The sequence below is a fragment of the Conger conger genome, chromosome 2 (genome assembly GCF_963514075.1).
Source record: "Conger conger chromosome 2, fConCon1.1, whole genome shotgun sequence".
NCBI classification, from domain to species: Eukaryota; Metazoa; Chordata; class Actinopteri; order Anguilliformes; family Congridae; genus Conger; species Conger conger.
In genome coordinates this window covers 50,422,784-50,449,110 of record NC_083761.1, presented here as the reverse complement: position 1 = coordinate 50,449,110, position 26,327 = coordinate 50,422,784, and the positions used below count along the sequence as shown (strand labels likewise).

The 26,327-nt window shown below is 43.7% G+C and overlaps 1 protein-coding gene across 2 annotated transcripts in view; it reads right to left on the bottom strand.

The window, feature by feature from the left end:
- The window catches only part of LOC133111477 (putative carbonic anhydrase 5), a 59,598-nt gene that overhangs the window by 10,505 nt on the left and 22,766 nt on the right, over positions 1-26,327 (bottom strand). For both annotated transcript variants that reach the window (XM_061221876.1, XM_061221884.1), the window contains 6 exons: positions 21,871-21,943; positions 21,255-21,418; positions 16,701-16,806; positions 16,528-16,557; positions 7,899-8,075; positions 4,420-4,574 (listed from right to left, as the gene is read on the bottom strand). In XM_061221876.1, coding sequence (XP_061077860.1) covers positions 4,420-4,574; positions 7,899-8,075; positions 16,528-16,557; positions 16,701-16,806; positions 21,255-21,418; positions 21,871-21,943 — 705 coding nt within the window. The remainder of the gene's footprint in view (positions 1-4,419; positions 4,575-7,898; positions 8,076-16,527; positions 16,558-16,700; positions 16,807-21,254; positions 21,419-21,870; positions 21,944-26,327) is intronic.

Here is a 26,327-nt window from a genome sequence, read left to right as displayed (position 1 = left end):
CTTTGATGAGGGTGTCTAGTGTTGAAAGGCCGAAACACCCCCTGATTCAAAGGTACACTACTGAGGATGTGTCCCGAAATTTACATCCTTCCCATGTCTGAGATACAGCTCCCACGCCACTCTCAACTTCAAGGCAAACCTCATGTGAATACCATCCATTGGCACAATGGACAGTTTACCATCACGTCCCGTGTTTCATGATTCTGATTCCATTAATCTTTTTATGGTTTATAATCACATTTTAAACAAACTCTTTTTCTGATTTAGATAATTCGAAAATAAGTTGACATCAACTACGCTACGAGAACCGAATCTTATGCAGATTAACAAGTCAAGTGTTTACGTAAAATGAGAAGCAACCCCACCATCGAGACAATAGTAAAGAGTAGGGGTGAGCCGAGTACTTGTAACGATTATTGACTTGAGTGTTGTACGAGTAATTGGATAATTATCCATGATTGGAGAATTGGCCTGCATTATTTATTTCTTTACTTTTTGAAAATTTTTGCTGCAGTAGCATCAGTGACGATTGCGTAACATAAGGTTAACACTGTTTTGTGATAAGCATGTTTCTCTCTGGTTCCTCCCCCTTAGATGAGTAAAAAGGAATTTGGTAGGGGTTATGTTGGGTAAAAGTGAAACATGTCTATGATCACATTTGATCCTTGGTTGAATCCGGAAGAGCAAGATGGCAGTGCAGATTATTTCAGTGTTTATTCCGGTATTTTGACCACTGGTGAGTTTGCTGGTGATGTGATACATTGTAAACTGCAATCGTTATTAGAGCATTTACACTCACCAAGAACTTTATTAGGTATTTATTAGACTTATTGTTTAGACGTCTACTGCTGTAGCCTATCCACTTAAGAGTTATGATGCATTGTGTGTTCAGAGATGCTCTTCTGCATACCACTGTTGTAATGTGTGGTTATTTGCGTTACTGTCATCTTCCTGTCAGCTTTGACCAGTCTGGCCATTCTCCTCTGACGTCTCTCATTAGCAAGGCGTTTCTGTCTGCAAAACTGCTGTTTACTGGATTTCTTTTTTGCTGCATTCTTTGCAAACTCTAGAGTCTAGTATGCGTGAGTATCCCTGGAGATCAGCAGTTTCTGAGCACCCTGTCTGCCACCAACATTCCATTGTCAGTTACGTAAATCACATTTTTTCCCCATTCTGATGGTTGATGGGAACATTAACTGAAGCTCCTGACCCGTATCTACATAATTGTATGCATTGCACTGCTGCCATACAATTGGCTGATTAGATAATCACATGAATAAGTAGGTGTAATAAAGTAAATAATTTAATTTAAATGTTCCTAATAAAGTGCTCTGTGAGTGTATATGTGTATATCCTATAACCCATACTTTACTCATTGTGACAGCTTTAACAGTTTACGGTTAGCTAAATGGACTAGTAAAGCTATTTATTACTACTCAACTGCTGCTACTTCAGGGGGGATGAATCATGAAGCACTGAATGGAACCCTTCCAAAATTGTTACATGCACTGGGTTTGTAATCTGTAAATGTATCCACCTAACTCATTGGATGTGTGGGTGTCTGCATAAACAAATTTGTCCAAACAAGTACTCACATTAAATATCAGTGTAAAGAGTTATTTGGTGCAGTGTTTTTGTGGAAAATAAGTGTATGTACTCACTCTCCAGATAGAGTGCCATCATAAAATATGCGCAGGACCATCAGTTTGTATAACTATAATAGATGTGTTTGGTAGATGCATGATTGAAACAAAATTGCCAATTGGGATGGAAGATAAACTTTAAATTTTTTATCATTGGAGATTAAGAAAGTTATCTTTCATTGTCTTGTCTACATTGCAGATTTTCCATCAGTGCATCCCTAAACACCCCTCACCTAAAAGAAAAATCTGGCTATTGACTGCCTTTTTATTTTGTGGTGACCATGCTGATGTAAGTTGGGGGAAGACTGCCTTCTACTCACACTGAGCTAAATAGCCTATATTTTAATACATAGTCACAACAGCTGGCTAGCTAACGTTAGTAGGCTACACAGTCTTATTTCTCTTCCACATGTAAATTTACCAGCTCGGAAGATTGTCAGCATTGATAGTAAGCCTCTTATCTACAATTACTGGTAGTTTGGCCAAACATGTACTTTCTAAAACCACTGGAGTGTAGGCAAGGGATTGACTTGTGCAAGGATATCTGGAGTGTCTCAAATAGAAACAGGGTGAGCAGCAGTGCAAGTGACGTGACACATGCTACTTGTGTGGGTGTCAAGGTTGATTATAATAAAGGCAGTTTTTGATGCTGTGTGGGCTGATGCTGGTCTGGAGAGGGTGTTAGAAAGAAATAGGTTTAATTGTTGCGTCATTCATAAATATACATTGTAATCTTGTGTTCTAATCACACCGACCTGTAGGCTTCAGGGACCACTCTAGCGCGGTAACACCAGTGTGACTACGCATCAAAAGGTTAATGTTAAATAAAGTCCCCGAATGGATGACAGAAGTGACAGATGACGATGTAAAGGTAAAGGTCTTGGCTTTATGATTTACTGCAAATCACAGTGTAGTATGGGGGACTGTTACGGATACAGATCATTTAGTTAGTTGAATGGATACAGATACAGATAATGCCGTACTCGCTCAACCCTTGAAAAGAGGTGTTGATAGCGGGGGGGTTAAGTGGGATAAGTGTGAATGTGTAATATTCAGTAGCAAACTGAACGACAGACTATTACCATAGCATTACCATATAGGAAACTTTGTAATCTCATATCCTCTTGTGAGAAAACACAACCCCATTCTCCAAACAATGTGTAAGTATTAGTAACGTTTAAGTATTTGATGAGCCTGCCAGTGGGCTTACCATAACAGTGGAAGGAGTGGTATCCTCACTGAATTGTAATAGCCTACAAAACAAATTTGCATCCATATTTCAATTGATATTAACCATAACGCTAAACATGCTCGCTCACCTTCAGTATTTTCATATTTTAAGTTTCACCGAATACAAAGAACAGCGTTCTACAATAATATGTGACACACTTTGCCATCTTGATACAACCAAGCCGTTTCCCATTTAAAAATGCCCTCTGAATCAGCTAACAAATCAGTTTCTCGGTTTACAACTTCGCTATGTGCCGCTACAAGAGAGCTGGTACTGGTTATGAGTTAGCTGACCCTCTTTCCGAAAGTCGTATTAAATTAGCTTGGAGACAATTTCCTTTTTGTTTTTTCTCAAGCCGTTTCTCTATATCCGGTCCTGGTTTCTTATATTCACAACTTTTTTGTGTTTGCAGTCATTCAGTTCCATTTCTCCACACGAGGCCTCATACTGAAGGAAATAAACCACTGATCATAACCGCAACCAGAGCAGCAATGGCATTGGTTCTGATCGCATTCCAGTGCCATTCTGGTTAAATGCAGAAAGTCACCCAAGCTCTACTCGGCACATTTACTCAGGATTGGAACCGCTACACCAAGGCCCAACGTGGCCTATTCATCCCGATTTTACAAATCCTAGGCCGCTGGTCTTCATCTGCTTACACAGCATACATATGACCCAACGTGTTGATAATAATCAATGCTCAAGGCTCTGTGGCTTCATCTTAGGTGATATTCATTCTCTTGCACATGTAAGTTGGAGGTGGTGAGCATGCATATGTTGCAATAAATCTGATTGTATATGGTGGTGTTAAATGTGTAAATATGGCATCAGTTGGTTTCCTTCTGCCTTGCAAGTGTTCAGAATGGCAAGTGTCACGGTTATAGGAGTAAATTTGCCAAGCTGGAAAGCTTCACAGATGCTTCAAAAGTATCTGCCTCACATCCACTAGCAGTGGCTCACTACCATTTTTTGGCAAAAGGGCCTCACGGTGCTAAGCTAGCATCATGATTACAGGAGCACATTTGCCAAGCTGGCAGACCACCACAAACTATAAGCCATAATCTGTTGTGTGCTCTTTCTTCTCACAATTAATGTTATTTCACGTCATTTCGTTCACACATTCTGCTGTTAAATCTCTCAAACTTTAATTCTGGATTCTGGAGTCTCTGTGATTTAAATAATTGTAGTACCTTAAAATGGGGGGACCATGCACAAATTTAGGTGCCATCATGTCTAAACAGTTTATCCGATATGGATGGATGGAAAAACTCTCAAATGAAAGCTGACAGTACAGTACAGAGTACCAAAATAACAAAACATATGTCACTGCCCAATGAATTATGGTGCTCATAGTATATAATATATAGGAATGACAAGCACATAATTCCACACAGCATTCAATAATATTCACAACAGCTTATGGTTATAGCAACATTGGAACACCAATCGCATACCTTTCAATGCATTACAGTTGCAACAAGACTGAATATACATCACCTATCTTTATAGACTTACACATGCACACATTATTACTCTCTTTCTCACCTCCATTGGGTATCTTGTTGAGTCTACAGAGTGTTCAGAGCCATCTGAATGGTCATCTATTTTTCCCCAGTGAAAATGAAACTGCATGGCGAAGTACTTGTGGCTCAGACCACCCCCTTCTATCGCCACCATATTCTCCTCCAGAACACATTTCACTGAGAGGGAGTTAAAGAAACATATGGCCATTAACCCTCCTAATGTGTTAGAAAGCTGCACAGGTTTTTTTTTTTACCTCATACTGTAACTAACTTATTATCCTTTCATAAGCATATAATTACTGATTTTGTATGGTTCCCAAACCATTTACATTTCAATATACCATATATAGTCAGGTCCATAAATATTTGGACATTGACAAAGTTATTGTTATTTTAGCTGTCTACCATAGGATATTGGAGTTCAAGGGTTGTTTTTCCTGAATAGGTTTTCCATTCATGGGTTCAGTAGGCCAATCATTCAGGAGAAACAACCCTTGAAGTGATCCATGTCTACTGCATATCTGGCGGCAGCATGATGGTTTGAGTCTCATTTGATACCTTGGACCATTGATGACTTTAAGCCATTTAGCCAACAAATGTGTTCCATACTGTATCAGCATAATTTATAGCTGAATCTAGTCCCACCCCCCAATTCCCATTGAGATCCATTCAAATGCAAAGACTTTTAGTATCACTTGTGGGAGACTCTGATGATGTTGATAGGTGATAGATATCAGGAATTCATGGCATGTAAAGGATATGCAACCATAGAAAATGACAATGTAATCTATGATTATGTTCATTTGTCCAATTATTTTTGAGCCCCTAACATTGGGGGGGACTATATATAAAAAGGGCTGTAATTCCTACACCATTCCCTTGATTTAGGTGTAAATACCCTCAAATTAAAGCTGCACTTAGATCATGAATTGGATATGTATTCATTTGATGTTTCTGATGTGCAGCCTTATTATATTCACAACTTTTTTGTGTTTGCAGTCATTCAGTTCCATTTCTCCACACGAGGCCTCATACTGAAGGAAATAAACCACTGATCATAACCGCAACCAGAGCAGCAATGGCATTGGTTCTGATCGCATTCCAGTGCCATTCTGGTTAAATGCAGAAAGTCACCCAAGCTCTACTCGGCACATTTACTCAGGATTGGAACCGCTACACCAAGGCCCAACGTGGCCTATTCATCCCGATTTTACAAATCCTAGGCCGCTGGTCTTCATCTGCTTACACAGCATACATATGACCCAACGTGTTGATAATAATCAATGCTCAAGGCTCTGTGGCTTCATCTTAGGTGATATTCATTCTCTTGCACATGTAAGTTGGAGGTGGTGAGCATGCATATGTTGCAATAAATCTGATTGTATATGGTGGTGTTAAATGTGTAAATATGGCATCAGTTGGTTTCCTTCTGCCTTGCAAGTGTTCAGAATGGCAAGTGTCATGGTTATAGGAGTAAATTTGCCAAGCTGGAAAGCTTCACAGATGCTTCAAAAGTATCTGCCTCACATCCACTAGCAGTGGCTCACTACCATTTTTTGGCAAAAGGGCCTCACGGTGCTAAGCTAGCATCATGATTAAAGGAGCACATTTGCCAAGCTGGCAGACCACCACAAACTATAAGCCATAATCTGTTGTGTGCTCTTTCTTCTCACAATTAATGTTATTTCACGTCATTTCGTTCACACATTCTGCTGATTTAGGTGTAAATACCCTCAAATTAAAGCTGCACTTAGATCATATTCACTGCAATATCCTGTGGTAGACAGCTAAAATAACAATAACTTTGTAATTGTCCAAATATTTATGGACTGTAACACACACACACACACACACACCAATAAACCACTTATTTTCAGGAAAAAAAATCACTCATATTTCTTAGTGAAAACAAGGGGCAATTATATTATCTGACTATTAAGGATGAATATTAGAACACCTGTTCCCAGAATAAATTCCTTGTGAGTTTGATACCATAGTGACATCTATGGTGATTGCACTTTGAGCTGCAGTCTGCATGAAAGGTGGTATACAAATAAAGCAATAATTATTATTATTATTATTATTATTATTATTATTATTATCTGTGGTGTTACGGGTTAAAATGGACCTGTAGAGATCTCTTGTTACAAAAAAGGTATGTGTTTTCCAAATTCCACATTCAAATGGAACATGAACAAGAGGGTTTCTTAAATCATATGAAGTCAAGGCAGTCCACCTTATCCAAACATGGGTACTACGATGAATATCCATTTGTAATATGAAAAAAAGGTTGCACAAGGTTTGATTGAAGGCTCAAAATAATAATAAATAATAAACTCCCTCACCAGCCCCCAGCCCGGGTCTCCTGCCAATAGTACACTGACCTGTGAGAAACCCTTAACAATTCTATTTATAAACAGACAATACCAGATACAGGATTATCTTTGAAGAATCTCTTTATCATTGAAGAGCATGTGTCTTTCTCCTTGGACAAGAACTCAAACAAGCCAAATTGAAAGATCTCAATGTTGAGAAATCTGTGTAATGTTATTCATGCCATGCCCCCACAAGATGATACTGTGCTATAGTCTGGTGGCTAAGGTGACCTGCAGGGTTGGAGGTTCAAGCCCCGGTGTAGCCACAATAATATCAGTGCAGCTGCTGGTCCCCTCACACCCATATTGCTCAAGGGGGGATTGGCCCCTGCTTAGTCTAATCAACTGTAAGTTGCTTTGGATAAAAGGCAGTAGCTAAATCATTATAATGTGCTTGTCTGCGAAAAAAAAAAAATGTGTTCCTGTGATGCTACATGTGGGCATAATATTATGAAGGGGACAAGTTGTGATGACAGAACAAGGGGTATTCTTTTTGACTGAGTCGGGGAGATAGGTATTTGATAGAGACAAAGAGAGCGATAAATAGAGAAAGAAAGTTCATTTTCAGTGTGTGTGTCAGTCTCCATATTCTGCAACAATTTTTTTTTTCTAACAGAATATGGAGAGGGGTGGGCAAAGATGAATCTTGTTTCAGTCAAATCTGATGCACACAACTACACATATTGTTTCAATACTGCTTGCCATACCATCAACAGCCAATATTCAGTGCTGGGACAAATTTGATCCGTAACACCACAGATGTAACAATTTTTTTAGAGACCTTCAGAATTGAATAAAATGGTGACCATTGGTTTTGTTGTGTTTATATAGCTGTTTGAGGATATCATGAAGCCTTGTTCCAATACAAAAAAAATTGATGGTATTATTTATTACACATCTTAACTTGAAAACGGGTCAGATTTAACCCTAACACAATAGACGGGTTAAGCAGATTTGGATGTTTTTATCACTATTGGATACAATTGTGTATAAACATTATTTTTCACCAGGCTGCATCTTTCTCTACAGTGCAGTATAAAGTAGCCATACTTGGGAATGAACCCTTGATATTAATATTAGTGCAATTTCACGATGATCAGTTGTGACACAATAATGAGCTTTTTACCTGTGTGGCCAGTGTTGATGAAATACTTCATACTGTGCAAATTTGAAAAATTGGTGAAGGTGAAGTTATTGAGACTTTTGTCAAAGGTCACATGTTCGGTTTCAATGTTGATGGGTGATTGTGTGTTTCCCCCACATTTCACACCCGGGAGCATATTCCAGTGAGAGGGGCTGTAATCTGTCAGAGACAGAAACAAAATTGTTAGTCCAATTTTTTTAAACCTTTAAGCCACTCTGCAATATACAGTTGGAACAGACATGCAAGTTCCAATTGCTGATTTTAAACATGTAATGCATAACACAATGAAGGATGCACCTGTTTTTAATGCCTGCCAATGACCATTTACACAACTGTCTCATTTCTGTATTTTGCTATCATTTTGATTGTTGACTGTCCTTGTCTTTAAAGAAGTAACATGGTGGTTGGTCACACTTTATAGGTTTTTATATGCAATTTGCACAAGAAGGCATTGGACAAACACAATGAAAGTAGTAAAGGTACAATAGGTAAGTTCTTCTAATGGTCAAGAGAGGAATTGCAGCAACAAACACCCTCAAACCACAAACCACAATGCTATTTATCCCTCCCACTTCTTTGTGAACGCGTTGATGTTGAAACCCCCCCCCCGCCCATTTTCAACCAATGAGCTCAGATATATTTTGAAACCCGAATTTAAGAACTATGAACACAGGTGAGTCAACATGACAGTGAGCCTTTTTCAATGATAGGACGGGATTTAAGAATGTTTCATAACAATGTTTTAACATAAAAATCTTATCTATTGCACCTTTAAATGTGTCTGTTCTTTAGATTTGGAGAAGTAAGCATTTAACTTTATCGTCCTATTTTCAGCCAGTTGAGAATGTTCTCCTCACAGTGTGTCACACGAGGATAAGCACTCTCATTCACCCTCCCCTATAGCTCATGACCCATCGTTTGTTAACTTGTTTCTTTTCATAAGGACGTTATAGTTGTGCTTTTATCTTAACTTGGCTAGATAGCAAGCAAAAATGATCATTGGATAAGTCAACGTCCTTACCTTAGCTATCGATAGTTAATATACTAAGTTAGCAAGCTTGTAGAAATTCAGTCTCCCAAGATGAGTGCCAGTGGCGGCAGCTAGTTAGGATGGGCGCCGGTGCAAGATTTGTGGGCCCTTCCTCATCTTAAGACGCAGGCACGCGCAATTGAACAAATGTAATTCACGGTAACTGCTGGGAGAATTAGCAACTTCCTTGGCTAATTTGAATGCAATGCCAGCAACTTAAATGTTAAATTACTGTAGCGTGGGAAGCTAAGCGGAGAGCCAGGGGCGACCAAAGGTAGAACCTTTTTTAACCAACACGCGAACGTGTCAGTCACTAAATCCCAGGGAGAACCAAAATAGGGATACCCAGCTAGGAACAGGACTTCTCCCGGAACAATGGGAGGAAAGGAAATTAAACAAACCAAACTTAGAAATCGTAAACAGAGAAGTAGCTCAAAAACGGCTAGAGAACGTAAAACAACCCTTAAATAACTAGGGCGAACCAATAACTTTGGTACCGTGCCAAATAGCTGGGCACTGAGTGAAAACCAAAAGAAAATACAACCTAGCGAGAAAAGCTAGGCACGAAAATAAAAACCGCGAGGCGCAGCTCGGGACAAAAATGCAAACCAAAATATAACACCGGGGACAACGTCCCTCTACCATCGACTCACACGAGTCCAAAAGAAAAAAAAAAACCCTTGAGGAAGGCGCCAGCACACACAACACTTCCAGCTGTACGCCTTCCTTACCTTTTAGATATTTCTTCTTTTTAGCAATGAGAGAATTATCCACCAGCACCGTACCTGACTCGTATAGGTTTAGAGTCTACCGGGCGCTTTACCGGCTTTGTGCCAAGGGCGAACGGTTGAACACAAAAGCACTGAAAACTAGTCGATGCTGGTCTTAAATACTCTCCCGGGAGGTAATTCCCCTGGAGAAAACGAGGAACAGGTGGAAACAATATCCTCGGCCATCTAGTGGCACCAGTGCAAATTACCTCCCACCATGACAGGACCCCCCTACTAAGGAGCGACCCCAGACACTCCTTTAGCCCCCCGCCTGTGAAACTCACGAATCAGTTCGGGGTCTAAAATATCCCTAGAGGGAACCCAACAGCGTTCCTCCGGCCCGAAACCTTCCCAATCTATAAGGTATTGTCTCCCTCTGCCTACGCGACGTTCCGCCAGGATGCGACGGACGGTGTAGACCGGGCCCCCGTCAATTAATCGAGGAGGTGGTGGAGGAACCTCCGCAGGTGCCAGTACGCTTGTCGACACGGGCTTGAGACGGGAAACATGGAAGGTAGGGTGGATCCTCATAGAGCGAGGCAACTGGAGGCGCACCGTGACGGGGTTGATCCTCCTAATAATTTTAAAAGGTCCCACGTATCGAGGGGCAAGCTTACGCGACTCGACCCTCAATGGCAGATCGCGTGTGGACAGCCATACCCGCTGCCCCACCCTATAGCAGGGCGCTGCTCAACGACGCCTGTCGGCCAGCCTTTTCTGGTTGGCCGTAGCTCTTAAAAGGGCCACTCGCACTTTCCTCCATGTGGCCCGGCACCGCCGAACAAAGGCTTCAGCAGAGGGCACTTCACCCCCTCTCTCTAGCTCCGGGAACAGAGGCGGGGGATAGCCAAATTGTACCTCAAACGGTGAGAGACCTGTGGACACATTTAGTAACGTATTGTGGGCGTACTCCGCCCATGTGAGCTGGCGGCTCCATGACGTGGGGTTGTCCATAGCCAGACACCGGAGCGTGTTCTCGAGAGTTTGGTTAGTGCGTTCTGTCTGCCCGTTGGTCTCTGGGTGGAAGCCAGACGAAAGGCTCACCGAGGCCCCCAACAGAGAACAGAACGCACGCCAGAACCGGGAAGAGAACTGGGGTCCGCGATCAGAAACCACGTCCTGTGGGAGACCGTGAAGTCTAAACACATGATCTACCACCAACCTAGCGGTCTCCCCTGCCGATGGTAATCTTGGCAGTGCCACAAAATGAGCCGCCTTGGAAAAAACGGTCCACCACCACTAGAATGACCGTTTTACCATCCGATGGTGGCAACCCCGTGATAAAGTCTAGCGCGATGTGACTCCATGGGCACTTCGGGATGGGTAACGGACGTAGCCACCCTGATGGTGGTCGGTGGGAGCCCTTGCTGCGTGCGCAAACTGGACACGCGGCTACGAATTCACGGACATCCTTTTCCATCCCGGGCCACCAGAACCGTCGAGACACCAAATCTTTGGTGCGGTGGACCCCGGGATGCCCCGCCAGCCGTGAGGAATGTCCCCATTGTAGTACTTGGGAACGGACCCCCGCAGGCACAAAAAGGGTACTAGGTGGACCCCCCCCTGGACCCGGATCTTGGCGCAGTGCTCTCCGCACTGCCGACTCCACCTTCCAAACCACAGGCGCCACAATTTGAACCCCCGACAGAATGGGTTCAGGCTCGTGCTCCCTATCTGCCTTGTCAAAAACCTGTGAGAGGGCATCTGGCTTGGTGTTCTTGGATCCGGGGCGGTACGTCATAGTAAATGAAAATCGCGCAAAAAACAGCGCCCAGCGGGCCTGGCGCGAGTTGCGAGTCTTAGCCGATTGAATATATTCCAAGTTCTTATGGTCCGTCCACACTGTGAACGGATGCTCCGCCCCCTCCAGCCAATGCCGCCACTCCTCCAAAGCTAGTTTGACCGCTAGCAGCTCCCTGTCTCCCACATCGTAGTTTCTCTCGGGTTGGGACAGCGACCGCGAGAAAAACGCACAAGGGTGCACCTTTTGGTCTTGGGGGGACCGTTGAGACAAAATAGCCCCTACCCCCAGCTCAGAGGCGTCAACCTCTACAATGAATGGTAGGGAGGGGTTCGGAGTTATTAAAATAGGTTCCGAACAGAACCTATTCTTCAAATCAATGAATGCAGCTTCCGCCCGAGCTGTCCATACAAAACGCGTTGGGGCCTTCTTTGTGAGCGCGGTAATGGGTGCGACTACGGTGCTAAAATTACGAATAAAACGACGATAGAAATGGGCGAAGCCTAGGAACCTCTGCACTTGCTTAACCGATTCCGGGGTAGGCCAATTTTTTACAGCAGAGATTTTATTCTGGTCCATCTCCGTTTTACCCGCAGATACAATGAACCCCAGGAAAGACACGGAATTAGCGTGAAACACGCACTTTTCAGCCTTCACAAAAAGGCGAGCCTCCAAAAGACGCGACAACACAAGTCTCACGTGGCGAATATGCTCAGAGATAGTGGCGGAGAAGATCAGGATATCATCCAGATAGACGAATACAAACCTCTCCAGCATTTCTCTGAGCACATTTACTAATGCCTGAAACACAGCGGGGGCGTTGGTAAGACCGAATGGCATGACGCAATACTCATAATGGCCAGAGTGTGTGTTAAACGCGGTCTTCCATTCGTCGCCCTCTCGTATGCGTACCAAATTGTACGCATTACAGAGATCTAATTTTGTGAACACCGATGCCGCCTGCAGGCGCTCAAACGCAGAGTTCATCAGCGGTAAGGGATATCTATTTTTAACTGTGATCGCGTTTAGTCCCCGGTAATCAATACATGGCCTAAGACTGCCATCCTTTTTTTTAACAAAAAAAAATCCCGCTCCCGCTGGTGACGAAGATGGTCTGATAAAACCATTCGCTAAGGCTTCGCGAATGTATTCTTTCATTGCCTTGCTCTCAGGCACTGACAAAGAATAGAGTGCGCCCCGGGGTGGGACTGTCCCTGGGTGTAACTCGATCACACAGTCGTATGACCGATGCGGAGGTAGTGTGGTCGCGCGCTGCTTGCTGAATACTTCTGCCAGCTCGCCATATACCCTCGGAACGTTGGTTGGTAGCGGAAATTCGATAGCCCCAACCATACGTTCCTGACCCCCACTACCTGTGGTCTGAAAAAAGCTCTCAGTGTCCCAATCAGAGCCCTCACTGCCCTCCCCGTCGTCAGTAAGACGATTCCAATCACACATGGAGTCCCACTCCAGGCTCCCCTCCTGCTCCTCCTCCCCCTCAGGCACCCTGACACTAGGATTATGGGGCTCCCTAGCCTCCTCCTCGTCCAATTCGGACCCTATGTCAGTCTCAATAGGAGGGGTCGAGGAGTTATACACATGATTGGAGTGCTCATCACACTGCGGACCCCACCGGGACACCGGGTTGCTCCCGTTACCCCAGTTTATTTGTGGCTGATGCTTTACCAACCAGACATGTCCTAAAATTACCGGATAAACCGGAGATTCCACCAAATAAAAATATATACGTTCCCGGTGCCCCCCAAACGGGATACGCATAACCACTCGCTCCGTTTTGTGACGAACCACCCCGGAACCCAATGGGCGGCCGTCCAGCGCCGTAATGGATTGGGGCTGCGGTATAGACCGAACCGGCAGATTATTTTGCCTAGCCCACTGACGGTCAATAAAGTTGTCCACTGCCCCAGAGTCGATAAAGGCTTCTGTCCTCACTACGGCCCCCTTCCACGTCAGTTCGACGGGAAGCACTGTGCGAAAGCTAATACCTGCACCTGGTCCCACTAGTGACTCTCGCTCCACTAGTGGGACTGCTCTTTTGCTCTCCGGTCAGGACAGTTTTTTTATTAAGTGCCCTGGCCGTTTACAGAAGAAGCACAACCATTCTCTCCCAGGCCGCCTCCTAGGACGCGCCAGCGTGGTGCTGTCAAGCTGCATGGGTTCCTCCAATTTGTGTACCCCCTGTCTCCGCTCCGCCTCTGTAAACTGGCTCAGGGAGGGCGGAACCGGCCAATTGAAACTGCCCATTCTGCCGGCTCTCTCTCGCTCACGTTCCCGAACCCGGTTGTCAATGCGAATCGCTGTCGATATTAGCGAGCCTAAATTCCCCGGTGGCTCCACTGTGGCCAGCGCGTCCCTGACCGGGTCTGACAGTGCGCACGTAAAGAGTGTCATTAGCGGTTCGTCCGCCCACCCCGTCTCCCCTGCCAGAGCCTGGAACACCACTGAGAACTCTGCCACACTCTGAGTTCCCTGCCTCATCCACGTTAATCGGGCCGCCGCCTCTTTACCCGTGACATTGTGGTCGAATACTCTTGTCATCTCCTGCATTAGGAGCTGGGTGCTGCTCATTAGGGCGGATTGTGCCCGATTCAGCGGATCTGCCCAGGCCAGAGCGGTCCCGGTCAACAGGGATAAAATAAACGCTACTTGGGAATCCTCGGTTGAGAATCGTGAGGGTTGGGCTTTAAAAAAAATTAAGCACTGGGAAAGAAACCCCCTACATCTACCCGCCTCTCCCCCGTACCGCAACGGCAACTGTAACTTAGGTTCCCTTATTAGTGGTGAAATGGGCTGGGATGCGGATCCCGTAGATGGGGAGGAAGTGAGTGGCTGGGGGTTGTAGGGATGTGGTGCCTGTGCTTGGGGGGGAATGGAACTCGCTAGCCAGTAATCGAAAACTATCGGCAAGCTCCATCAACACATCTTGCTGCCTGCCCAGCCTAGACAGGATCTCGTCCTGCCTCTGAAAAACAATGGTCTGCTGCTCGGTGGTAGCTGTCTGCTGGGTGTGCAATTCCTGCAACGCCTGCCCCTGCCTAGCTAGCATAGCCTGCTGAGCGGCTACCACCGCTTCTAGTGGGGAGTCTCCCATCTCCCTTCCAGTACTGATCGCTGGTCTCTCCATGGTGGCTTTTGTGTTCTGTAGCGTGGGAAGCTAAGCAGAGAGCCAGGGGCGACCAAAGGTAGAACCTTTTTTAACCAACACGCGAACGTGTCAGTCACTAAATCCCAGGGAGAACCGAAATAGGGATACCCAGCTAGGAACAGGACTTCTCCCGGAACAATGGGAGGAAAGGAAATTAAACAAACCAAACTTAGAAATCGTAAACAGAGAAGTAGCTCAAAAACGGCTAGAGAACGTAAAACAACCCTTAAATAACTAGGGCGAACCAATAACTTTGGTACCGTGCCAAATAGCTGGGCATTGAGTGAAAACCAAAAGAAAATACAACCTAGCGAGAAAAGCTAGGCACGAAAAAAAAAACCGCGAGGCGCAGCTCGGGACAAAAATGCAAACCAAAATACAACACCGGAGACAACGTCCCTCTACCATCGACTCACACGAGTCCAAAAGAAAAACAAAACCCTTGAGGAAGGCGCCAGCACACACAACACTTCCAGCTGTACGCCTTCCTTACCTTTTAGATATTTCTCCTTTTTAGCAATGAGAGAATTATCCACCAGCACCGTACCTGACTCGTATAGGTTTAGAGTCTACCGGGCGCTTTACCGGCTTTGTGCCAAGGGCGAACGGTTGAACACAAAAGCACTGAAAACTAGTCGATGCTGGTCTTAAATACTCTCCCGGGAGGTAATTCCCCTGGAGAAAACGAGGAACAGGTGGAAACAATATCCTCGGCCATCTAGTGGCACCAGTGCGAATTACCTCCCACCATGACAATTACGTTAATCATTGCAAGATGGAGCAATGTAAGAATGAAGTTACTTAGCCAACATTCACGTTGCTGCAACAACCCAATGCGCAAAACCAGAATCAAGACGTGTCGACAGAGGGGGTGGAAATATAGGTTGAGAGAAGTATTGATGGACTAGGTTAACCCCAATACAGCTCAGGATTTACCTGGATATAGTTGCTAGAACACTTTCACTTGAACAATTATTATTTTTAAATCCATCCAGTTTAAGTACCATTGCTAACTTTTCCTCCTGGTCTGTTTTATCCTTTCTTTTCTGTGACCCACTTTTGTGCTTTAAGGGCATTTTATTTTACACATTAGACTAACTATCAATACATGACAAAGACACTTCACATTGGGAAACATATTTCCTGGCAGCACTCTTTGCATATCAGAAAATTATACCAACACCAAATTAATTAGCCTGCCACAAGTTATCTCATTGAATAGTTTACACAATAAAGTTTTGTAGAACAGACATACGGTCTAAATGTACCATGATCACAGACTATTCTACAAAGAAAGTGTAATAACCATGACCGAGATGAGTTTGCTTATTTAAGGATATATAAATACACACCACTGTTAGAGCAAACATATTCTGCATGTTATTTTCTGGTGTGTGGTTAAAATATAAAGACCTGTAAAAAAAACGGACGTACTGATATAAGAACAGAGAGACATGGGCCCTCTTAAACCACGGGTCCCGATGCAGCCGCACCTGCTGCACCACCTGTATCACCACCACTGATGAGCGCATATCATGGAAGTAGCAATGGTAACAAACATCAATGTGTGGAAGGTGGGGGCACAGTCTGTCAATCATGGCTAATTGACAGTTCTCATTACCACGCCCAGACACTTTTAGTGGGAAATTTAGGCTTAGATTTTTGGCTAAGTTTTAGAATACATTTAAATGACTGAATAATTTTAAAATATGCACATTTGTTTTATTGTTGCCTAAAGACAACTGGAAAGCGTCATATTCAACCATCATGTTACTCATTTAAGTAAGGTCCCATTTCTAAAATTAATTTATATCTTGGTGGGGTCTTCCTGGTTAAATAAAAAAAACATAAAGTAAAAAGGAAAGAAAGAGAATCAGATAAAGGATTGTTATAGTTTCTCTTACCACAGTGATCATTATAACACCAAGAATGTCCTGAAGAAGGAAAGAAAACAGCATAATTTCATAAATCAGTTCATAAATCGCATATTACTCTGTTATTATTATTTTACTGTTAATCAGGTTTTTGCATTTGTACTACAGTCCATACATTCCTTTATAAAATATGCACTATTTACCAGATGACTGATTTATTCCTGGAGAGGCATAGATCTTACGGCCATAGAGATTTTGTCTGGGTCGATAGGCTTTCACAGAGTTCAAAGTTCTGATGAATAGCTCCACCTACAAGAGAGGTGGAGAGAAAAAACCTATAATCTTAAAAATATAAGGAAGTATAACCCAAACATTCATTCAATTTAAATACAATTTTAATGAAATTGTACGCATTTCATGGTGTACAGTGATTTGTGAGGACCCTTGACCGACAGAACCCTCTGTGATACCCTGGGTGACAGAATATTTCTGAAGCATTTCTGTTATTTGAATACATTTACAGCATTGGATAAAATTTGATATAAATATAAACCTGCTTGTGTTGTTCGGGAGCTCCTGTTAAGAGATTTTTTCTGTCGCTCCTTCAATTTCCACTGGTTTTACTTTGGCTACAGTAATTATCCTTGAAAAAGTATTTCTATTGATGGCTATCTGTCTGATGTTGCCTTTTAACAATATAAAAATTAGTCTCACTTGTCTGGGCTTCAGAACACTCAGCTCCTAACCACCCACTTTTATGGAGGTTATCTGGAGGGGGCGACATGGCTCAGGCAGTAAGAGCAGTCGCCTGGTAGTCGGAGGGTTACCGGTTCAAGTGTCCCTGAGCAAGACACCCAACCCCCAAATGCTCCTGAGGAGCTGGTCGGCGCCTTGCATGGCAGCCAATTGCCGTTGGTGTGTGAGTGTGTGTATGAATGGGTGAATGAGAAGCATCAATTGTACAGGTGCTTTGGATAAAGGTGCTATATACCGTGCATCTGGAAAGTATTCACAGTGCTTCACTTTTCCCACATTTTGTTATGTTACAGCCTTATTCCAAAATGGAATAAATTCTTCTTTTTTCCTCAAAATTCTACACACAACACCCCATAATGACAACATGAAAGAAGTTTTTTTCAAATTTTTGCAGATTTATTAAAAATAAAAAACTAAGAAATCACATGTACATAAGTATTCACAGCCTTTGCCATGAAGCTCAAAATTAAGCTCAGGTGCATCCTGTTTCCACTGATCAACCTTGAGATGTTTCTACAGCTTAATTGGAGTCCAACTGTGGTAAATTCAGTTGATTGGACATGATTTGGAAAGGCACACACCTGTCTATATAAGGTCCCACAGTTGACAGTGCATGTCGGAGCACAAACCAAGCATGAAGTCAAAGGAATTGTCTGTAGGATCGTCTCGAGGCACAAATCTGGGGAAGGGTACAGAAAAATTTCTGCTGCTTTGAAGGTCCCAATGAGCACAGTGGCCTCCATCATACGTAAATGGAAGGAGTTCGGAACCACCAGGACTGTTCCTAGAGCTGGCCGCCCGTCTAAACTGAGCAATCGGGGGAGAAGGGCCTTAGTCAGGGAGATGACCAAGAACCCGATGGTCACTCAGTCAGAGCTCCAGCGTTCCTCTGTGGAGAGGAGAACCTTCCAGAAGGACAACCATCTCTGCTGCAATCCACCAATCAGGCCTGTATGGTAGAGTGGCCAGACGGAAGCCACTCCTTAGTAAAAGGCACATGACAGCCTGCCTGGAGTTTGCCAAAAGGCACCTGAAGGACTCTCAGACCATGAGAAACAAAATTCTCTGGTCTGATGAGACAAAGATTGAACTCTTTGGCGTGAATACCAGGCGTCATGTTTGGAGGAAACCGGGCACCGCTCATCATCTGGCCAATACCATCCCTACAGTGAAGCATGGTGGTGGCAGCATCATGCTGTGGGGATGTTTTTCAGCGGCAGGAACTGGGAGACTAGTCAGGATTGAGGGAAAGATGAATGCAGCAATGTACAGAGACATCCTGGATGAAAACCTGCTCCAGAGCGCTCTTGACCTCAGACTGGGGCGACGGTTCATCTTTTAGTAGGACAACGACCCTAAGCACACAGCCAAGATATCAAAGGAGTGGCTTCAGGACAACTCTGTGAATGTACTTGAGTGACCCAGCCAGAGCCCAGACTTGAGAGGTGCTGCAAAGAGGAATGGGCGAAACTGCCCAAAGATAGGTGTGCCAAGCTTGTGGCATCATATTCAAAAAGACTTGAGGCTGTAATTGCTGCCAAAGGTGCATCAACAAAGTATTGAGCAAAGGCTGTGAATACTTACGTACATGTGATTGCTTAGTTTTCTATTTTTAATAAATGTGCAAAAATTTCAAAAAAACTTATTTCATGTTGACATTATAGGGTGTTGTGTGTAGAATTTTGAGGGAAAAAATGAACTTATCCCATTTTGGAATAAGGCTGTAACATAACAAAATGTGGGGAAAGTAAAGCGCTGTGAATACTTTCCGGATGCACTGTAAATGCCAACCATTTACCATTTATCTATGCTGCTGTCACATGACAATACAGGTTCTCTCAAGTTCACTGACAGAAGTGACATGTCTCCAGGCTTTTTTCTCATTATGGTGAAAAATGAATTATGTGCAGCTTAAACTCCTTCTATGTCAAGTCCAAAATGTACCATTCCCTTTTTTCCTCGTTATGGTTCAAGTAATAAAACGGTTCATGTAATAAAAACTGTTTATGTAACAACTGCCAGTAAATGTAATAACTGCCAATTAAAATAATAAAAATACCTTATGCTTATTACACCTTTTTTTATTGAACAACATAATACTTCAACTGTTAATCTTATACACTGTAAAATTCCTGTCTTCCGTCAAATAAAGTTTCAGTAGAAGGCTCATACAAATATAGGAACGCCAGAAAATGAACCCCCCTTCTTGGATTGGGAGATTTTACAGTGCGGTCTGTGAGTATTTGGACAGTGACACATTATTTGTTGTTTTGGCTCTGTACTCCAGCACATTGCACATTTGAAATAAAACAATCACTAATGCAACCAATTTCCTTACTTTTGTACCCTAAAATTTGTGGGACTTGGCTGTACTTCCTACACTGTACACTGTGCACTTGGATGTGTAAACTGTCAAATTAAAGCAAAATGTCTGCACTTCAGCCTCATTGTTTTATTTCAACTACTTGTTTGCTGGAGTGCAGAGCAAAAACAACAGAGCCAGAGCTATGTCGTCATGGGTTTATGTCCCCTGGCAGGGTCTCTTGAGGTGAACAAGACTGGGCTGAAGACCAAGATGAACAAGATTAAAATCAACCCTTACTGAATGGTAAAAAGGATTATGATTCAGTTTCGAACAGAGACTGTTTGAACAGGGTTACCGGAACCATGGAGGTGGTATCCACAGTAGAGCGCCTGGTGGCTGAGAAGCCCATGTACCTCAGCTGGGCATACCCCAAAAAGACTATGTGGGATCACATTTACATTTACCTTTTAGTCACTTAGCTTTTAATCCAAAGAAAAGCATGAAATCCATATATATTTTTAAATAATATTTAATATAGGGTGTATCAGGAGGACGGGCGGTAAGGGTGGTGCAGTGGGTAGCACTGCCGCCTCACAGCAAGGAGGTCATGTGTTCGAATCCCGGTCAGCCGGGGCCTCTCTGTGTGGAGTTTGCATGTTCTCCCCATGTGTGCGTGGGTTTCCTCCGGGTACTCAGATTTCCTCCCACAGTCCAAAGACATGCAGGTTAAGCTGATTGGAGAGTCCCGTGGGTATGAGTGTGTGAGTGAATGGTGTGTGTGCTCTGCGATGGACTGGCGACCTGTCCAGGGTGTATTCCTGCCTTTCGCCAAATGTATGCTGGGATCAGCTCCAGCCCCCCTGTGGCCCTGTTCAGGATAAGCAGGTTAAGATAATGGATGGATGGATGTATCAGGAGGGATGACTATGGTACAGTCTGAAAATGTGTGTTTTCAGTCTGCAATGAAATATGGGGAGGGTTTCTGCTCTTCTGACAGTGGAGGGCAAATGTGACCCAAATCCAGACCTAGCACATGCTAGTTATTTCTTCTTGCTGGCCTAGGATCGCCTTGGGATGAGTTGGAGGAAGTCACTGGGGAGAAGGATGTCCTGCTGTCCTGTCTTTCTGCACTGCTCTGTCCTGTTGCCACTGTGACCCTGACCTGGATTAAGCTACTGGAGTGGATAACATTGGTTCAAGATGCAAATTTATTACAAATGAATTTTTTCAATCAATTACGAAGACTGGAAATGATATTGTCTAGTTGGGACCATAAACTGGACCAGTACAAATAATAATTTCAGTGACATTATGGTCAAAAGCTTGCCATCTGGCAAGCCTACCAGGTCCTCAGATAGGCTAAAGTAAAACAATATTGTTTTAATTGCCATAGAAAGAATGATCACTTCTTATAATAGTGCTTTGATGAGGGGGTATATGCCTAACGTCTAATGAAATCAAACATATAGACAATAATATGGCATGCTGTTACATTAATGGTTGTTACATCCAGTTAATGTAGTAAGTTTTTACATTAACTGGCAAAAGTTATTTTGTTAAGTGTTCAAGATTTTTATAACATTAAATGGCAGTTATTATATTAACCGTTCTATTACATTAACCGTTGTACCACCCCATCGGTCAAATCTTGGCCTCCAGTAGAAACCCAGTCTTTCAGTAATTTTATACTACTCACCATATGTGCACTGATTTTGATTGGCTCTTGAAAAACTGTCCATACCACAACTTCACTGCAAGGGGGGGTGGTCAGTGAACCTTTGTAGCGATAGAACTTGGTGCGGTTCACATCTCCCAACAAGTCATCAATGGAGATTGAGTCTTTGATATCAACTGTAGAGTCTAATGTAGGTAGGAGAAAAGTAAGGAGATGAACATTTATTAAGAGGACTAGATCACATGATTGCCAATTAACACAAGATAACCAGAATTTCTTTATTTTCACATGTCTCTCCCAGATACACACACAGACATACACTTCAACAATGTTCAGCCCATCTGGCCATGCCAGGGCTCAAGCCACCAACATTCCCGTTGTTACTTCCGGTGGCCTCTCTACCTCTAAGCCACCACAACAGAGGTGTGACATGAAACCAAGGGAAGGTACAGATGAGTTACAGAATAATTTTTTTTGGACCATTTCAGACATTAACATTTTCTCATGAATGTATACACTACAGAGTAGTTCACACCCTAAGGTACTCAGTGGTGATATTGCCTCATAGTTTTACTTCTAAACATTTTGTATAATATTTTAGACTGAATGCAGATCAGCTGGCCTTCATTCAACCCACTCTTTTCTGTTATATTAATAAGGTATGATGTCAGATTGTTCCATTTTTCAGGTGATTCTTCTTTGTCTGTTACCTGTAAAGGAAAGAAAGTAAGATTAAAATGGGAAGAAATCTCTTTTCAATAAAAATAGATTTTAGCATTCTAGTCTGAAAGGCATTGAAGCATTCTAGTCCTCTCACCTTAGTTTCTAGCTCCCTACATCCTCCTTTGACCTGCCTTATGGCATGTCTGTACCTCTTATCAAATGCCATTCAAATGTGTGGTGGCAAAAGTCCTGCTTGAAATGGCTGGATCTAAAAAAAACTTACTTCGCCAAGTGATGTACTAGATACCCAGCTAACACAAACATGCTCACAATGTTGCTGCCATGTATTGGCAAATTTGTAACATTGACAAAACATTATAATGTACCTATAGGATGTAGATACCACTGAGCACTTCTTTGCAGAGCCACAAATATGTTCTCACAGGTACACACAAATGTCCATTGGGCGCTAAAGCCAGGAAGCTTATATTTTAACAAGCTATGTCCTGACAGGAGACTGAAGGGAGAACAAGCAGTAGAGAGTTGGGCTTAACTACTCCACTGAGCTTCTTCTGTTGCCAATCTGGGTTTGAAAAACCACATTGATAGAATAACATAGGGGCGGGCAGGGTTACGGTAAGGCAATCTTCATTTCTACTTTTCTAAAATTTTAATTTCTATCGTTTAATCCACACCACATGCCACTTAGAGAAGCTACCAACACTAGCAGGTGGACCAGCTCATACCCAGCTAGCTAGACCAACTTAGAGCAGCATGACCGGCTCAATTTTCAAGCTGATCAAGCTGGCATAGCTGACTTTTACAGCATGGCTGATAGCTGCTGAGCTAAACAAGGCTAGATACTGGTATCAGCGCATTCGCTGTAAACCAGTTGCAACTCCGCAGCTGTAGCTACTGATAGTTACTGAGCCAAACGAGGCTAAATACTGGTGTGCTTTCGCTGTAATCCAGTTGCAACTCCATAGCTGTAGTTACTGATTACTGCTGAGCTAAACAAGGCTAATACTGGGGTCAGTCTGTCTGCCGGAAGCCTATGCAGAGCTAAACAAAGCTGCATAATGGCGTCAGCATTTCCACTGTAAACCGCTGCTATACATACTGGTCAGTGTTCCCACTGATTAGTCAACTAGCAGCAGAGTGCAGGTACTTCCAGTTGTTGACTTGGTAAATTAGTAGTGTTACCACTGCTGCAGTATGGTGGACTCCCACTGTTGTACCAGGGAAATGGCTACTCTGCAGGCAGCAGATGGCTATGTTTGGTGCCCTGCATGTCTTTGGGTGGATCGCCTCAGGGAGAACACCAGGGTAGGTTCGCTATCCAGTATTACTGGATGTCTTGTCTTCTGAGTTTGGTCAGATTAAGGCCCTCACATTGAACTTCCAGCCTACCAATCAGGCAGCTCCTGCAATAGCCACCACTACTGTCAGCTTCTCTTACCCTGATAATGAGATGTTGTCTATAGCAGCCTCCATTAGGTTCTATGACCAAGAAGAAATAGAGGATGGAACTTTCTTTCCTGTGTCTAATACAGTGCACCACATAAGTGATGGCAGGCATTTGGCTGCTATGCATGTAGCTATAGGCTGGACATAGTGCCCCCTATTGCCTCGAATATAGCAAGAATGGCAGGAGATTTTTGCCCCATCCTTGATCTGAGGGGCTTGGACAGATTTCGAGAAGTCCTGCTATTCACATTGTCCACAGGGGACATGCTCCAGCGTCCTCATAGTCTCCAACTGGAGAACAAGCGGTCCCTTGCACTGTGTCAACAAATGGTCCTCCTGGGGAGGACCCTGGACTCATGAGAGCTTCCCTCTCCCGAGGATGTGTCAAGGCCGTTCTCCACCTGATCGTTTTCGTCGTTCAGAGCTTAGTCTCTTCCTCTAAGACTCTTCCTTAGACTGCTTCTTATGCTGACTGCGGCATCAGCAGCAATACCATTTCCCTCCTCCCCTTGTGCCCCATGCAGGCATGGCTGAATTGTTTACACATGGGTCGCAAGAGGAGGAGGCCCAATGGTATTGCTAGAAATCTGTCCAGGCCCCTCAGATCAAGGATGGGGAAAAAACCACCTTCTATTCTTGCAGAATTTAAAAGGTTGTATCTGCTTGGAGCTCAATCACATTGGTATCTTTGAGGCTCAACATCTCAAAACCAATAATTCCAAGGCCACAACTTCTTGCCAGTCCTATAGAGCAAGCAGTTATTTGTGTGAACAGACAGAACCTCCGCTGTCTATCAGGTCAACCAAGGGAGAACCAGGTCAGGAGCAGCTTGCGGTGGCACAGCAGCACCCCTGAGCCCTTTGCATCTCTTGAGCCTCAGAGCCATGCACTCATCTGGCATGCTCAATGAGATGGCAGACTTTCTGTCCCACCAGATGCCTTCCCTGGGGGAATGGATACTCCACCCAGGGTGGCGAGATGGATCTGGTGCAGATTCAGTGAGGCCAATGCAGAGTTGTTCCCCTCAGAGATGACAATGCATTGCCCCCTGTGGTTCTCCTTCAGAGAGGCATCCAGTCTACTTGGTCAGGTTGCTTTAGCCCAGGCATGGTCAGAAAACCTTGTGTATGCATTTCCTCCAACTCCCTTGCTTCTTCTGGCTCTAGACAGGGTTTGATAAAGCACAGACATCTGCTGGTAGCTCCCTGCTGGCCAGGAAGACTATGGTTTCCTGTGCTGCTCAGATTCCTTGATGGGGAGCTGTGGCACCTTCCGAGGAGGGAGGATGTCCTAGCACGATTGGATGGTCGCATATAGCATCTGGCCCCAGATCACCTGGGAGTCTAGTCAACCACAGATGGCCTCTGAAGGGCCAGAACCACTACTGACGTCATATGATCAGGTAGTTGTGCAAACCATCCTAAACTCTTGGGCACCCTCCACCCATTCATTGTATGTGAGCAGGTGGAGACGGTTGAAATATGGTGTGAATCACAGGCTCAGCTCAGTGCCTATGGTATTAGTTTCTGTTGTTCCTGCTGGATGCTAACAAATCCACCTCTGCAATAATGTGTATGTAGCTGTCATGTTGGCACCCCAAGTGAGCAAACAGACTGTGTGTTCACAAATTGGTCTCTCACTTCATGAAGGGCCGATGGCTGAATCTGAACCACACTGGTGTCTGCATGGGACTTACCCTTATGGTCGAGGCTACTGGCCAATACCCCCCTCCCCCCTTTTCTTTTGAGCCTATGAGGGAGGCCCAATTGATGTGGCTGTCTAAAAACCACATTTCAAGGGTTACACTGCAGCCAAACCCATCCTTCCTTCCCAAATGTTTGTCTCCTTTTCACATGAATCAGAGCATTGAGTTGGGGGCTTTCACCCCCCAAGCTCAGGATGGGGAAGGGGTTGGAGAGCAACTGTGCCTGGTGCTGTCAGGGCGACTGCCAGCCTTCGTAGTTCTGACAACCTTTTTGTCTGACATGATGGTCACAGCAAGGGCAGATCCCTGTCAAAGCAGGCTGTCTAAATGGATTATTGAAATATAAGTCATCCAGTGCTATGCACCATCTCTCTGATGGTCATCTGGAGTTTGTAGAACTGTAGTTCCATGTATAGCTCTCGTTCTGCAAACAAAGTGCTCAGAGGTTTGTATATTTCATAAGACTAGGCTGAAACATTCTACTAACATTGTGAGATTAAGGGCCCTATTTTCCAGTTGGTGCCGGTATTTACAAGCAGGCATACTGTCGATTTTGTATTTTCGAGGCAAGTCAGTCAAGAGCGAGCAGCGCATTGCAATTTTTGGGAAGATTTTTGCAATTTTCCCATCAGACAGGTCTGGCATTCACCTTTTTTCCACCTGCCTGGTAGATCATATGTTGTTCAGTTTGTCTTTGATATAAATCTTTCTTCTTTATAATTTTAATTTTTTATTTCTGTTTTTTAATTGTTGGTCACAGTCTTTAGGTAGTCTAAAAATAAAGTTCATACATGTGGATCATGCAAAACCAAGGAGAAAGTGGTAATGTGTGCAAACATCAACTGCCCATATGACATACATTACTGTGCAGTCTTAGGCACCCTAGACTTTATTATATATATGTTTATATAGGGTATGTGGTAGTATAAAAGAACACATTTGAGATTTCCAAATATTCATTTTCCAAAAGATTTCATTTTACAGAGACATTTTTGTCTTCAATTTTAAAAAGTAACATATTACTGTAAGCGATTGACTAGTTTTTACATGAAAAATTGATCAAGGCTGTCTGAGATCAGAAGCAAGGAGCCAACCAAATTCTGCAGAAGAACTGTGGCAAATTCTCCAACATGCTTGGAACAACCTCCCTGCTGATTGTTTCAGTCTACGCTGCCCTGCAGTTCTATATCTCAGAGAAGTGATGCAGTTTTAACGCCGAAGGGTGGTCACAAAAATATTGATTTGATTCAGCTTTTAAC